Source organism: Neofelis nebulosa, chromosome 5 (assembly GCF_028018385.1).
Source record: "Neofelis nebulosa isolate mNeoNeb1 chromosome 5, mNeoNeb1.pri, whole genome shotgun sequence".
Lineage (NCBI taxonomy): Eukaryota > Metazoa > Chordata > Mammalia > Carnivora > Felidae > Neofelis > Neofelis nebulosa.
This window is the reverse complement of record NC_080786.1, coordinates 49,861,770-49,878,730: the sequence shown is the minus strand read 5'-3', so window position 1 is coordinate 49,878,730 and position 16,961 is coordinate 49,861,770. Positions and strand designations below refer to the sequence as shown.

General features: G+C 37.2%; 1 protein-coding gene across 5 annotated transcripts in view; it reads left to right on the top strand.

Moving 5' to 3' along the window:
* Nucleotides 1-16,961, top strand: part of PLCH1 (phospholipase C eta 1) — a 219,298-nt gene that overhangs the window by 128,855 nt on the left and 73,482 nt on the right. For 4 of the 5 annotated variants that reach the window (XM_058730290.1, XM_058730289.1, XM_058730288.1 and 1 more), the window contains exons 1-2: nt 11,585-11,731; nt 15,177-15,347. In XM_058730290.1, the coding sequence (XP_058586273.1) occupies nt 11,600-11,731; nt 15,177-15,347 (303 nt within the window). In that variant the 5' untranslated portion in view covers nt 11,585-11,599. Of the gene's footprint in view, nt 1-677; nt 922-11,584; nt 11,732-15,176; nt 15,348-16,961 lie in introns of those variants that run through there. The other variant, XM_058730291.1, reaches the window with a different exon arrangement.

The window sequence follows — 16,961 nt, the reverse complement described above, 5'->3', positions numbered from 1 at the left end:
TTCGGTTTTTTCCCTTCCAGTTTTTAACTGTCATCTTATATGTGTTGTAAAACTCCAAGGTTGGTTCGAGGTCTTCATATGTTTTCCCTGTGCAAATATGTAAACTATAAATTTGATGTATCCATAATCTCCTTTTTCTACCAGTCTTTTTGCCCTGATGCATACATCAGTCTTCCTATCATAAATTTCAACATATCCTGACTAAAAGCTTGAGAGGGCATTATCCAGGCTGCGCAGGAAGGTAGAGTGGTATGTGGAGAGGGCTAATGGCAGGAAATGACAGGGCTTGTAGTTCACTTTTGAACTTAATACCATGATTCACAGACAGTGAGTTTGTTCATGCTTATTTTTTTTAACGCTTATTTATTTTTGAGAGGGAGAGAGGGACAGAGCACAAGCGGGGGAGGGGCAGAGAGAGGGGGAGGCACAGAATCCGAAGCAGGCTCCAGGCTCTGAGCTGTCAGCACAAAGCCCGATGTGGGGCTCAAACTCACAAATCGTGAGATCATGACCTGAGCTGAAGTTGGACGCTCAACCGACTGAGCCACCCAGGCGCTCCATGTTCATGCTTATTTTTAAAATTTAAGATGATTTTGCTATTTTTTTTTTGCTATTTTTTTCTTAATACATGTACATATCTCCACGTGCCACATAACTGCATTTCACTTTCCTCACAGTACTTATTGACTCCATTTACAAAGTCACCGAAGGTCGGCAGTCTGAAATATTCCACAGACAAGCTGAGGGGCACTTCGATCCCAGCTGCTGCTTTACCATCTACCATGGCAACCACATGGAGTCTCTGGATCTCATCACCTCCAACCCTGAGGAGGCCCGCACCTGGATCACAGGCCTCAAGTACCTGATGGCCGGCATCAGTGATGAAGATTCACTTGCCAAGCGGCAGAGGACCCATGACCAATATCCTCCCTAGAATGTTAATTTTGAGCTGTGTGTGTGTGTGTGTGTGTGTGTGTGTGTGTGTATTAGACTTTATTTTATTTTTTCCTATAATTCTGGGGCTTAAAGCTACTTTTCTTTCTTTCTCTTTCTTTACCCCTAGCACCCTTCTGCTCTCTCCTCACTCTCATCCCAAGTAAATGAATGCGTAGAACATACAGAAACTTAAGCTTGCATGAACTCAGGAGCAGGCTTCTTCTGAGGAGATTGAATTTAGCTCCACAATCTGAGAGGTCTCCAACTGCAGCCTAATGTTTCCTAAGAGAGATTAGATAGCTGGGAAAGTGTTTATTTGATTACAAATCCTGCTTTGTAATCAAGTCAGTTTAGTTGAACAAGTACTTTTGAGTTCCAATTACACACACGGTATTAAGCTCCTTCCTGCTTTCTCTCTCTCTCTTTAATTTACAGTGTGGAAACTGATTGATACTGAAGGGGAAGTCATTTTTTACACAATACCATTTACCTTCTCTAAATTCTTCAAGAAACTGGGAGACTCATCTGAGTCGCCTTAATTAAACTCATTTCTTGAGGTCCTGTAGTGCTGACAAGATAAATAGTTAACATGCTTGGTCTGAAGGCACCTCTTCTGCTGCTATGGAGCTGGTCATGTGACATGGCCTTTTTGGCCTCAATTTCCTTATGTGTAAAGTGAGGGCGATAGAGTTGTTGACTGTTTTGGTTTCCTTCTGCACATTTTGAAGGGTCTTAAAACACGTGTGCCCCCATCTATGAAGGGAGTAGTCCTTCTTCCTTGCTGTTATTGGAATGTGTGTCCTAAATTTGTCCCCCAGAGTAGTGATAAATTTGTGCTGCTCTAGTTATAATTCCACACCCAGGGTATTGTTTGAGCAGAGTGGAAATATTCAGCCCATGAAAGGATTTTTGACAGTGGGAAGGTCTGAGCTGATGAGCCATGATATTTTCATCAATATTCACAACATGCAGATAAAGGCACCTGGGATTCATAAATGAACAAAATGCAAACATAGAAAGGAACTTTCTGTGCTATTTATTCTATTCATTTGGTTCTTAACTCCTTAACATTTGGTAAAAAACAAACAGAATGATGAATAAAATTGCTTTCTGGTCTAAACCACAGAATCATATTAACAGTGCCTCGAACTAAAACAATATTCATTTCTCATGAACAAGAGATGTGAGATAGGGCAGTTCAAGAACTGGTTAATCAGTGGCTCAGTGATGTCACCCAAGACCTGGGTTCTGCCGTTCTCAGCATGTTGGCGTGGTCCTTGGGCGGGTTGCCCCTTGGTCAGACAGAGGTACAGCAGCTTTGGGCAGCAGCTCCAAACACAGCCCTGCCCAGAGGAAGCATAGTTTCTTCTCACAAAGCTTCTTTTTAAGAGCAATGTAAATCTTTCCAGGATGCCCACCCCAGCCCAAGACTAAATATCATCATTGGCCAGAATTGTTACTGCAGGTCCATTCCTGAACCAGTCTTCGATAAAATAAATCAATTAGCGTAATTGGGCTTTGAGCTCAAGACTCTTTTGCATGCTTAAAAGCTAAAGACTCTATATAGAGTTTTTGTTTATGTGGGTTTCATCTTAATGTTTATTTTTGAAAGAGAGGAAGACACAGAATCCAAAGCGGGCTCCAGGCCCTAAGCTGTCAGCACAGAGCCCAACGCAGGGCTGGAACTCACGAACAGTGAGAACATGACCTGAGCCGAAGTTGGATGCTTAATCCACTGAGCCACCCAAGTGCCGCCGAAAACCATTTTTCAAAGCAAAACAAATTTGTGAGAAACAGTAGTGTTGCTTTTCACTTTGCAAGTCTCTTTAATGTGTATCTGGATAGAACACATGCATTCTCCTGTTTCTGCCTTCAATCTGCATGTTGTATTGTTTTGGTGGAAATGCATGAAGAAAATTTAGCCTCACATACATAAATAGTGGGAAAAGGGGGCTCCTCTGGGTTATGAGGACCCTTTGAATTGTACTTTGGAGACAGCTGTACTAACATCCATCAAAATACCCCTTCTGCCTTCATTAAAGCTCATGGTTCTTGCATACCTGAACAAAATAGAGGTTCTTCAACAAGGAAGAAAGAAGGAAAATTGCCTTAGGGGAGGACAATCAATTCTAGAAGTTATTATTCTCACCCAGTCAACTAGAACAAGTTCACGATATTCCAGAGCTTTTAGCCACTTATATAAATGACTTTCATAAGCCTTGAAGTAGAACAGTAGGAGAAATGGGCATATTGTTTCTTTTTAAGTGGTAGCAAAATTTCCCCCTTTGTTAGATCTTTCTAGTTACCTTAGAAATGCATGCTCATTGAGGTAAGCCAGAGAATACAGAGTTGCATAAAGAAAATGTCAGTAATCTTCACCCCTATCAGTTTTGCACCTTCTTCTCCAAGGTTACTGATGTTAACAATTTGATGCGCACTCTTATCTCCCCCACTCCATTTTTGGATCAGGTTGTTTGTTTTTCTGTTGTTGAGTTTTAAGAGTTCTGTATGTTCTGGATATTAATCACTTATCAGTTACATGATTTGAAAATATTTTCTTCGATTCTGTTGGTGTTTTTACTTTATTGATAATGTCCTTGGTGCACAGAATTTTTAAATTTTTCATGAAGTCCAATTTGTTTTTTCTGATGTTTATTTTTGGGAGAGAAAGACAGAGCACGAGTGGGGGAGGGGAAGAGAGAGAGGGAGACACAGAATCTGAAGCAGGCTCCAGGCTCTGAGCTGTCAGCTCAGAGTCCAAAGAGGGGCTTGAACCCACGCCATAAGATCATGACCTGAGCTGAAGTCAGACACTTAACCGACTGTGCCACCCCAGGTGCCCCTGTCTGTTTTTTCTTTTGTCACCTGTGCTTTGGTGTCATACTCAAGAAATGATTGTCAAATCCCATGCTATGACGATTTTGTTCTCTTTTCTGTTAAGAGTTTTAGTGTTTTAGGTCTTGCATTTGTGTCCTTAATCCATTTTGAGTTAATTTTTGTGGATAGTGTTAGGCAGTGGTCCAACTTCATTCTTTTGCATGTTGATATCCAAGTTTTCCAGGCCCATTTGTTGAAAAGACTGTCCTTTTTCTATAAAGTGGTCTTGGCAACCTTGTCAGAAATCATTTGACCATAGATGTGAGGGTTTATTTCTGAGCTGTTTTATTCTATTGGTTTATGTGTTTGTCTTCATACTAATACAACACTGTTTTGATTGTTGTAACTTTGAGATAAGTTTTGAAATCAGGAAGTGTGAGTCTTTCAAGTTTGTTCTTCATGATGGTTTGGCTTCTCAGGGTCCCTTGGTATTCCATATGAATTTTAGGATTGGTTTTTCTATTTCGGCAGAAAAATGTCATTGGGATTTGGATAGAAATTTCATTGAATCTGTAGATTCCTTTAGTAGTATTGACATTTTAACTAAATTATCTTCCAATCCATGAACATCGGATGTGTTTTCATTTAGTTATGTCTTCTTAAAATTTTTCAGCAATGTTTTGTAGATTTCATTGTGCACCTTTTTTACCTCCTTTATTCCTATTTTATTATTTTGATGTGATTATAAATGGAATTGTTTTTGTAGTTCCTTCTCAGATTGTTATTGTTCATATATAGAAATGCAACCATTTTTTGTGTGTTGACTTTGTATCCTGCTATTTTGCTGAATTCATTTATCCTAACAGCTTTTGTTGTGGAGTCTATAAAGTTTTCTATGTATAAGATCATATCATCTACAAACATAATTCTACTTCTTTCTAATTTGGATGCCCTTCCTTCTTCTCTCCCTCCCTCCCTCCCTCCTTCCCATTGCCTAATTGCTCTGGCTAAAACTTAGTACTGTGTTGAATAAAAATGGTGAAAGCTGGCACCCTTGCCTTGTTCCTGATTTTAGAGCAAGAGCTTTCAGTCTTTCCTTATTGAATATGATATTTACTGTGTTTTTTTTCATATGTGGCTTTTAATATGTTGAGGTAGTTTTCTTTTGTTCCTATTGTGTTGAATGTTTTTATCATTAAAGGGTATTGAGTTTTGTCAAATCTTTTTTCTGCATTGATTGAGATGATCATGTGGTTTTTCCTTCAGTATGTTGATATGGTATATTACATTAATCCATTCTCATATGTTGAACCATCCTTATATTGCAGGAATAAATCCATCTTGGTCATTGTGTATAATTCTTTTAGTATACTGCTGAATTTTATTTGCTAGTATCTTGTTGAGGATTTTTGCATGATTGTTTATTGGTCTGTATTTTTGTTTTTCTGGTAGTATCTTTGCCTGGGTTTATGAGGATAATGCTGGCCTCATAGAATGAGTTAGGAAATGTTCCCTCCTCTTTAATTTTTTGGGAAAATTTGAGGATTGGTGTTAGTTCTTTTAAAGTTTGGTAGAATTTACCAGTGAAGCTATCAAGGTCAAGTATCAAGTTTTCTTTGTTGAAAAATTTTTGGTTACTGATTCAAGCTCCTTACTAGTGATAGATCTGTTCATGTTTTGTTTTCTTTGTGGTTTAGTCTTTGTAGGTTTTGTGTTTCTAGGATTTGTCCATTTCATTTAGGTTATCCACTTTGTAAGCATGCAATTGTTCATAGTACTCTCTCTCTTTTTAAATGTTTGTTTGTTTATTTTTTAATATGAAATTTATTGTCAAGTTGGTTACCATACAACACCCAGTGCTCATCCCAACAGGTGCCCTCCTCAATGCCCATCACCCCCTCTTACCTCCTTCCCACCCCCCATCAACCCTCAGTTTATTCTCAGTTTTTAAGAGTCTCTTATGATTTGGCTCCCTCCCTCTCCAACTTTTTTTTTTTTCTTTCTCCTACCCCATGGTCTTCTGTTAAGTTTCTCAGGATCCACATAAGAACGGATAAAGAAATTGTGGTTTATATACACAATGCAATACTACTTGGCAATGAGAAAGAATGAAATATGGCCTTTTGTAGCAACGTGGATGGAACTGGAGAGTGTTACGCTAAGTGAAATAAGTCATACAGAGAAAGATACCATAGTACTCTCTTTAAATCCTTTTATTTCTGTAGAATTGGTAATAATGTTCTCACTTTTGTTTCTGATTTTAGTATTAATTTGAATTCTTTCTCTTTTTTTTCCAAAGAAACCTACATTTTATTTCAATGATTTTTTTTCTCTGTTGTTTTCTTTCTCCATTTCATTGCTCTTTCTTCCAATCTTTCTTATTTTCTGCCAGCTTTGGATTTTTAAATTTTATTTACTTATTTATTGCTAGTTTTGGATTTAGTTTGTCTTTTTTTTTTTCTAGTTCCTTAAGTGGTAAAGTTAAATGTTAATTTGAGATCTTTCTTAAATTTTATTTTTCATCTTTAAAAACATTTATTTTTAATTGAAGTATAGTTGACATGCCGTTACAGTAGCTTCAAGTGTATTTCTTATTTTTGAATGTAAGCATTTATAGCTGTAAATGTCTCCCTTAGCACTGCCTAAGTTTATATGTTGTTTCCATTTTCATTCATCTTTAAGTATTTTCTAATCTCCTTTATGATTTCTTCTTTGATCCATTGGTTATTTAAAAGTATATTGTTTAACTTCCATAATTTTGTAAATTTTCTAGTTTCTTTTTGTTATTGATCTCATCCCATTGTGGCCAAAGAAGATACTTTGAATGATATCTGTGTTTAAAATTTGAGACTTAATTTAGGCCTACAATATTATCTATCCTGAAAAATGTTCTCTGTGTTCTTGAGAAGAATGTGTATGCTGCTGTTATTGTTGGTTCAAGTGTTCTGTACATGTCTGTTAGACCTAGTTGGTTTATTGTGTTGTTTATATTCTCTATTTCCTTACCTTCCATGTGGTTTTTCTATACTTTATTGTGAGCGGGATATTGAATTCTCCAATGATTACTGTAGAGCTGTCTATTTCCCCTTCAATTCTGTCAGTTTTTGCTTCATATATTTTGATTTGTCATTAGATGTGTGATTGTTATAATTGTTATATTTGAAACTTTTATCAACATATAATGTCCGTTTTTATCTTTTAGAAACATTTTTTGATTTAAAGCTTATTTTGTCTAATATTAGTAAATCCACCTCTGGTCCGTTTCCATTACTATTTGCATGTAATATCTTTTTCCATCATTTCACTCTCAACCTGTGCATGTTTTTGGATCTTAAGTGAATCTCTTGTAGACAGCATATAGTTGGATCATGTGTTTTAATCCATTCTACCAATCTCTGTGTTTTGATTGGAGAATTTAATCCATTTACATTTAAACTCCTTACTGATAAGGAGGGATTTTCTTCTCTCATTTTGCTGTTCACTTTCTATATGCGTTATAACTTTTTTGTCTTTTGTTTCCTGCATCTGCATTACTGTCTTTTTTGTTTAGTGGATACTTTTATAGTGAAATTTTAAATTCCTTTCTCATGTCCTTTTATACATTATAGCTGTTTTCTTTATGGTTACAATGGGGGTTGCATTTAACATCATAAAGTTATATTCTAATTTGAATTTATACTAGCTTAGCTCAATAGCTTTTTGAAACTGGTTTCGTTTGCCTGTGTTTACTGGCAATAGAAAGTTTTCGTGTTTGAATTAACCAGGTTGACAGCTGAGGGATTTCATATTCTGAAAGTATGCTATTTGGAAAGCAAATGTACCCCAGAATTGCACAGGGAATAATTTTATAAGATATATAGAAACAGTTGATGCTTGTGTCAGTGAGGAGAGAAAAGGACAGAGGAAATTAATAATATAGAAGTTGATGTCAAAAATAGAATAGTTATGTTGAATCAGAGGACAATCCTCATACATATTTGTCAGGATTTGATAGGGTTGTAGGTAATATTTTAATAACAGAATAATATCTTTGGTTGGACATACATTTAATTACATTAGTTGAGGACAACATTACAAATAGGCCTGAAAATTTCAAATGTGAATGAATAATGAGAATAATGAATCTTAAGTGGCTGTATGAAAAAAATCCCTCCAGTGTAAAATGTAATTCAGGTTATTTCTGGAATATGGCCATGTTTCATGGAGGTAGATGCATTACTCATGTCTATTAATAGCAATATAGTGTTGTGTTTAAGGACTAGTATTGCACTGCCTGGGATTTGGCCCCAATTCTGCCATGTACCGGGTAACTTTGGATAAGTAACTTAAACTCTTTTGCCTTAGAGTCTTTGTCTGTCACATGGTAATGGTGTTAATCATAGTGTGTGCCTTATGTAGTTGTGTGAAGATCAAATGAATTGATGTACACAAAGTGTTTAGAACACTGTCCAGCACATATTAAACACTCATAAATAATAGCTACTATTTTATTGCTGAAGAGAGGTAAGGACTGGCAAATCTTTTGCTTTCCTCTTGAGATTAAGTCTGAAATCTCAGTGGCCCCAGCATGAAAGCCTCAGCATTTTTCTCCGCCAGTCCATTCTCCTCCATGATTTCCCCACCTTATCTCTTGACCCCACAGGAGAAATTATTACCTCTGGAAGACTTTGGGCAGTCTCGAAAGGATGTTGTCAACTGAAAGTTTACACCTTCCCAGTAAATCAGGGGCCCTGCAAACTGTAGCCTGTAGGCAAATCTGGCCTAATGCCTTTTTTATATGTGGTCCTGAGCTAAGAAATGGTTTTCAGTGATTGGAAAAATAAAATCAAAAGAAGAAGAATATTTTGTGAAATTCTGCTGAAAATTATCTGAAATTTAAATTTCAGTGTCCGTAAATAAAATTGTATTGGAACATAACAATGCCGATTAATTTATGTGGTGCTTATAGCCTCTTTTGTGTCACAATAGCAGAATTGAGTAGTTGCAGTTGAGAGCTGCAAAGCCTAAAATATTTACTATCAGGCCTTTTCCAGAAAAAGTTTGCCCAACCCTATGGTAAATACTACCATTCAATACTTAGAATTTCCTTTAACTTTCTGATAGAAAATTCTAGGCCATAACTTTCATTCGGTTTTTACTATCCCAGTTTTTCTTTGCAGAATGATTGTTTCTCTTCTTAAACTCACCCTGTATGGTGATGTGAATCATTAATTTAGAGCTTTCTTGAGTACTCATATCTTAATTATGAAGAATAGCTTTAAGATATCAGAATACTTTTACCTGTAATTGTATACCATGTGTACTGTTACTGGGAGAGAATGGTTTTTCCTTTCATAGAATCTTAGAGTTGGAAGGGACTTCAAGGTCATCTAGTTGCGTTCACTGACATTATAGATGAGGAAATGCAAGGCCCAAGAGGTGTGCCATAAGTGAACACTGTCACAGTGCCAGGTCAGCAGAATCAGGACTGGTGTCTGTTTCTCAGTTGGATTCTACCTCTATGTCTTACCAATCCCATATTCCCTAAACCAATTGTCAAGGCCCGTTTATATGTTGACACTGAAGGCCTTATAGACACAGGCCTATCCTAGGGTTTGTACTGGCAGGATACTCATATTTAGGGTTTGCTTGTCCTTGACTCTTCTCTGGAGAAATCTTTGAGAGGCTTTGGTAAGGAAGTATAAAATAAAAGGATGAAAATATGACTGCTCTTGGACTCATTTCATGACTTCTTTGAACACAGAGCAGTGTCCACAGTCATAAGAAATAGAGATGGATGGGGACTGTGTGTCCAGAAAACAGAAAAAAAAATGAGATTCAGGTATTTATTAATAATTGGCCCAAATGTTTCACTCTTTTGATTCTTCAGTTATTTTTACCCTAGTCCTGGGTCACCTGTTAACTTCCAGATGTCATGTATAATGAGGTCCTTCTATGAGAAGTTGAATTATAAAGAACTGGGCTGGTTATTTTCCAATGTTATAAAGGGAACAAAATGTGAAACAAGGCATTTACAGTATTTAGGTATTTAAATCTAGAAGAAATAAGTCTTTATGGTTGTTTTTACTTCCTGAGGTCCTATCTCCTACAATCATAATTTGAATTGCCTAAGAAATGTAAATATGCTATGTTATACTTTTAGTATTTTGACTTAACATGAAAATCAGTTTGATATCATCTGCTTGAGGCAAATATTATCCATTTCCCCCTCTCTCACCTACTCTCATTCTCCTATTTGTTGGTTTTAAACCTATGCCTTCCCTTACTTTGATTTTCTGGTTTCTTTCCACCACCTTTATTCCCCTTCAAATTTTGAAGCCCAGTTTGGTTTTCTAAGTGTGCACATGATTCCTGCTTTCTGCAGTTTACCCCCAATAACTATGAATCATCCATTTTTTAAAAATATTTATTTATTTATTTTTTTTTTTTTTAATTTTTTTTTTCAACGTTTTTTATTTATTTTTGGGACAGAGAGAGACAGAGCATGAACGGGGGAGGGGCAGAGAGAGAGGGAGACACAGAATCGGAAACAGGCTCCAGGCTCCGAGCCATCGGCCCAGAACCCGACGCGGGGCTCGAACTCACGGACCGCGAGATCGTGACCTGGCTGAAGTCGGACGCTTAACCGACTGCGCCACCCAGGCGCCCCTTTATTTATTTATTTTGAGAGAAGGAGAGAGAGAGAGAACGTGAGCTGGGGAGGGTTAATAGAATCTGGAGCAGGCTGCATGCTGTCAGGGCATGGGGCTCAAACTCTCAAACCCTGAGATCATGACCTGAGGTGAAATCAGAGTTGGATGCTTAACTGACTGAGCCCCCCATGTGCCCCTTGAATTATTCATTAAAAAAAAAATTCAGATCACCCATTGGTTACCATTTATTCTGCTTCCTCATGATGTGAAACAACCCAAGAGTCACTCCCGCTGAGGGTTTTTTTTAAAACCTCAGGTCACATGATGTAAATCTTCTGTATCTAAACTCAGCTTCATACCCTCAGTCACTGAATATCCTACCTGCAATTTGAGCGTAACCTCTAACATATGAGGTTTGCTTTTGTTTTAGAAATTTGAGGCTCTTAGGTAAGAACCTTCTAAGCTAGTAATATGGAGATGAATATAGTATAGAGACAGATCTGCTGTATAGGAGACAAGGATACTAGACTAAGTTTCCAAAAATGTGGATCTCTTACTAATTTATCCTTAACAAACTTCTGCTGGGGGGCCTGGAGGGCCTGGGGGGATGGAGTGTGTTGGATTCTGCACTGACATCGTGGAGCCTGCTTGGGATTCTCTCTCTCCCTCTCTCTCTCTGCCCCTCCTCTGCTTGCTCTCTCTTTCTCTAAGTAAACCAACATTTTTTAACAATTTCTCTTCCTCTAGTTTTATATCTTCATCTGAACAATGAGGAGATTGAACTAGACAGTTTCTAAATGTAGGAGTGGACTGAGAAAGGGGAACTGAAAAAATTGTCTAGTGTGGGGTATTGTGAAGGTAAAAATACGCTAACTGGAAGGTCATAGAGGAGGAAGATAAGGCCTAAATTTGGTATATTTGAGGTTTCATCACATCATATTCCTTTACAGATTGGGTAAAAATGTGTGAGTTAAACAAACTCCCAAAAGAACTTGGGTTGACTCTCATTTCAAAGTGAAGGGAATCACCTCCAAGCACCCATTCCCCTGTTGCCTGTTGTCACTGGTAGCAGATCACTAGTCCATGGATTGCAGGCAGGGCCTTCTCCAGAGAATTTCTTCTCAAGCTCTGTGTTAATGATAAATGTCCTTGTGAGTATTCTGTGAGAGCAGTTTTTATTTTCATGAAAAAAGTGTTTCTCTTGACCTTTCTTCATGTGGGTAAAGCAGACCTTTGAGGAAGCTGATAAGAATGGTGATGGCTTATTGAATATTGAAGAGATACACCAGTTGATGCATAAACTAAATGTCAATCTGCCCCGAAGAAAAGTCCGACAAATGTTTCAGGTATGTTTTCACAAATGGGTTGGCTTTTTGTAAAATACACGTTGCATGTTATTGTTGTACTTAGATGTTTCAAAGGCTATTTTGTTATGTTGGAAGTTGGTATCACCTGCTCTGTAGCGTTTTATTTTTCTTTGATGAAAAGAGAGGCGTTTTGTTTCATGAAGGAAAAAAAGACTTCCTAAACTTAGCATGTGTCCGCAGTTTCACTTCCTAAAATGCTTTTTTATTGTTGCTCTTTTCAGAGAGTAATTATAAGACTACCTGGCACTTAGATATTGGAGCAAACTCCGTGAAGTCCCTTCGAGAGGGTGATAACATCTCATGTGCCTACCTCACAGAGCTCTTGTGAGGATCAGAGTAAAGACTTAGTAACATGAAAAAAACAGCACTTATTAAGTTCTCAAGAGACTCTGTTTTGTTTCAGAGGAGTTTAAGATTTAGAATCCATGATTCTCAGAAGTGCTACATCACTCCTAGCATTTCGGGAGCTCTCCAGAAGTTCATTCAACTGCCTGTTGGTATTAGATGAGATGCCCTTTCCCTGTTGGTCAGTCCTTGAGGAAAATCCTTGGGCCCAGACTTACTCTGTGGCACCCAGCTGGGATTGCACTTAGTCCTCTGTCTGAGGTGCAGAAGTGAGCTCTGTTAAGTGGGTGCAAAGACAATGTTAGATTATAACTAACAGCTAATATATTAATTTAGGAAGTGCTCTTATGTGGAGATAAGTCATAACCACAATCCATGCTTTGCGATAATTTTCTATTCCAAGTGATATTTTGTATCTGGGTGATATTTTGTACATATAAAAATAAGCAGAAGGTGTGAAATTGTGTGATGGTTAATGTTTTGTGTTTCCTTTGTTTTCTAACCATTTGTCCTTAGAGGTGGGAAGGGCATAAATGACATGAGGGATGAGGGGCAGTGAGGAATGGTGGAGGCTGGCTCCTTTCCGTGACCTCTTACAGTGGGCCTGTGCTTGGGCAGCTCTTGGCTGGACACGGTTTGCAGCGAAGGGAAGTTGGTCCCGTTGCACTGGAGAACAACATAAGAGAGAGGAAAGAAGACGAAGGAATATGCTATAGAAGGAACCCTGGAGATGGAGTGAGGGACTTGGGAGGGGAAATGTGTTGTCACAAAGAAAGTGAACTGTCCTTCAACTTAATGGGAAGTTTTGCCATGTTCCTGGTACTCCCTGTGACATCTCACTTTTGCTCGTTGTGAGCCCCACACTCCCATCTGTTCCTTTTCATAGAAAATGCTCATTGTACTGAAGAGTAGCTGCTGATTAAATCAGAAGGCCCAAGCTTAAAGAGAAAGGCAAAGCCTATACTTGCAAAAATAATGATGTGAGAGTACTTTTTGGAAGTAAGATAAAGAAATAAGCTATTGATCTATTTTTACTTATATGTTTTCCCCCTTCAGACACCTTTTAATTTCTTTTAAAAATTATTTTAAATGTTTATTTATTTGTGAGAGAGAGAGAGAGAGAGAGAGAGAGAGAGAGAGAGAGAAAGAGCATGAGTAGGGGAGGGGCAGAGACAGAAGGAGACAACAGAATCTGAAGCAAGCTGAGATGTCAGCACAGAGACTGACGTGGGGCTCAAACTCATGATCCATGAGATCATGACCTGAGCCGAAGTAGGACACTTAACTGACTGAGCCACCCAGGTGCCCCAACACCTTTTTATTTCTAATGCACTAAACATTGTAGAGGGTAAATCAGGAAATGTTTATGTCAAATGTTTTATGCATTTTAAGTAAATCCTTTAGACAAACTTTAAGAAAACATCAGGGGGGTCTTTTTGTGACCTTTAGGTTTAAAGACTTATCAAGCCAGAAGTGATAGAACATTTCTAGATAGAACATTTCCACTGTAGGTCTTGCATCTAGCAGGGTTGTGTAAATGCCCTTCATGGGAGTGAGAGGACCAAAGATCTTAGCATTGTCTCAGGAACATGCTTCTTCTGGCTGAATTGCTAGTACAGACATTGAAGCCTTTCTAGAGGTTTCTTTGCTTTTGTTATTGTAGAGCTAGATTCAACTAAAATTTTTTAAAATAATCTATTCAGTTACGGATAGCTCCTTTTGAAGTCTTTAGATGCTGTTGTTTAATGTGAGAGTTTTGCTGTTCTTAATTGTTACAGCATTTACAAGAAAGTTGAAAAATGTTTCTTCTCTGTATCCAGGGTTAGATACTTTGAAACAAAATTAGGACAGAAATTTGAACATTAGACTCAGTTTCTTAAAATGCGGTGATTCTACAAACAAGCATCTCATACAGCAAAAATGTGGATATTTTATACACCATTCTCCTTCTACCTTTAAAAGGATAGAAGGCAACAGCAATCTGCCCTATAACGAAACTGTGTATGATTTAAATATTGGCTAAAGTATGTGTTCATAATTGTCCTAAAGCTAACAAAGTTTTTAAAAAATCTATCTTTTATGAACATGTTGGCTTTCAAAGCTATGCTTAAACCCCCTACATCTGAGTATATGTCATAAAACCCATGCATTTCAAGTTGCCATTCATTCCCTGTCAGTTTTGGTTCAGTTACAACTGTGTTCATTTAAAATGAAGATCATGTAAATAGATTTGTTGCTCATAACATATCCCCAACAATTTTAGTGTTTTCTGACAAATTCAGCCAATCAGAAGGAAGATACATGGTGGAAGATTCTTGCTCAATAATTACTAGAAACAAATTATTTCAACTAGACATCAGTCTAAATGGATTTTTCAGACTTCTGTGGAGAGGAAACAAGGAGGTTTCAATGATCCTGATAGCTGTAAGAACAGTAAACTACGTCTGTCAAATTAGGAGGGATTCTGTTATATTTAAAAACTGTATTGATTGGATTACATTCAGAAGCTGGTTAGAGACTGGTATTTTCATAATGTGTTGCATATTTTTTCTCTTTTGTTCATGATTCATTTTCTCCAAGATTTCCTTTTCATTAGTTTCTTCAAAAGATCAGCTTTTGGTTTAATTGCTCTCCCTTTGCTGATGTATCTATTTGGTTCTTTATTTCATTGCTTTTTGCTTCTGATTATAATTTTTTTCCTTATATTTTCTTTAGCTTAATTTTTTCTAGGTTTTGAGTTGAATTATTATCTATTTTTAATCTACCTTCCTTTCTAATAAATTGAAAACTTTGTTTTCCTCTAATTACTTTTCTTTAAAGCTTTCTTTGTTGGTTTATAAATTTGCTGTGATCAGAGAAATTGGTTTTTATAAGGTTGATTGCTTATAACATGAAACTTTTTTTTGTGGCCTAATAGTCATTTTTCAAATGGTTCCATGTGTGCTTTAAAAGAATGTGTTTACCATTTGTGATACGTGTTCTAGCCTTTTTATAGTAAATATTACTTCTCAGCATTCTCTGTACTGAATTTCATATTTCAAACTCTCACACTGCCTTGTTTATTCTATGCCTCTTTCAGGAAGCTGATACAGATGAGAATCAGGGAACTTTGACATTTGAAGAATTCTGTGTTTTTTACAAAATGATGTCATTGAGACGGGACCTTTATTTGTTGCTCTTGAGCTACAGTGACAAGAAAGATCACCTAACTGTGGAAGAACTGGCTCAGTTTTTGAAGGTGGAACAAAAGGTATCATTAGACTGTTGAATTACATGTTTACTCAAAAATATTTATGAATATACAGGCTTCTTCTGCTGTTGGATATAGGTATACCTTATTTTTAGGATAGATGGGTAAATATCACAATTCCACACACAAAAAATCTCATTTATGAGTTATTTATAACATGTTTCTAGCAGCTTTTAAGAGGGTGTGATAAATTGAACACTTGTATAATTTTTTACCTTAAATATGTTGAGTGTAGAAATGCACATTTTTCCACAAAGTAACGGATATTAACTCATGTGTTTCATTGTACATATAATGGTTATGTTTTCTTTATACTAATAATATAGATAGGTATTTGTTAACTATGACATAATTCTTTTGTTTTAACTTTTTAAAAGTATTTATTGAGACTGGGAGAGAGAGAGAGAGAGAGGGAGGGAGGGAGGGAGGGAGGGAGGGAGAGAGAGAACCCTGAAGCAGTCTCCATGCTATCAAGCACAGAGCCCGACATGGGGCTTGCACTCAGGAACCGTGAGATCATGACCTGAGCCGAAATCAAGAGTCAGATGCTTAACCGACTGAGCCACCCAGGAGGTCCAACTATGACATCATTTTTAGCTAGCAATCTAGTAATTCGTTGATAACTCCGATAGAAAATTGACATTCGATTATATGAGAAGACTAAGTAAATTAAGTCCTGATTAGCAAAGATAATCCCTAAATATATTTAAAACAAGAGTTTTGATTTTAATACTATGTAGGGTCAACTGTGGTCAACAAAGCTGGTCTTCTCATACTACTTTTTTTTATATTGCCTTAAACTCTGTTTCTCACTAAAGTAGAAGAATAGGTGAGTGATTGAGGGGGTGTTAGCTTTATTGAGTATTACTTGACCAATGAAAATTGTGTATGTTCAAGGTGTACAATGTACGGTTTTGATATAATGTATACATTGTAAAATGATTACTACAATCAATCTAATTAACATATTCGTCACCTCACACCATTCTGATTTGTGTGTGTGTGTGTGTGGTGAGAACACTTAAGATCAACTCTCTTAGCAAATGCCAAGTATATAATGCAACATTAGTAACTGTGGTCACCATGCTATATATTAGATCTCCAGAACTTCCTGTTTAATTGAACTTTTATACTCTTTGACCAACACCCTCCCATTCCCCCCAGTCCCTGTCAACTGTCACTCTACTCTGCTTTTATGATTTTGACTTTTTTAGATTCCACTTACCAGTGAGATCATGCATTTGTCTTTCTGTGTCATTTCACATAGCATAATTTCCTCTAGGTTTTAAATATGTCACAAATGGTGGATATGATTTAATGAATCATGCCTACATAATGGGACATCTACCAAGACCCCTAAACCATGAAGTTTAGAGGGCTTCTGAGTTGGCGAAGCTACATGGTCGGACTGGGAAGCGGAAGGGGTATGCCCTGAGAGGGCACAGATGCTCTGAACACCTTCCCCCAGGCTATTCATGAGTTGTACACTTTGTAGTAAACCAGTCCTAGTAAATAAAGCACTTTTCTGAGTTCTGTGAGTCATTCTAATGAATTATGGGAACTGAAAGAGACTTTTCCTTGACTAAACTCTAGATAGGCTTTTCTGAGTCCTTT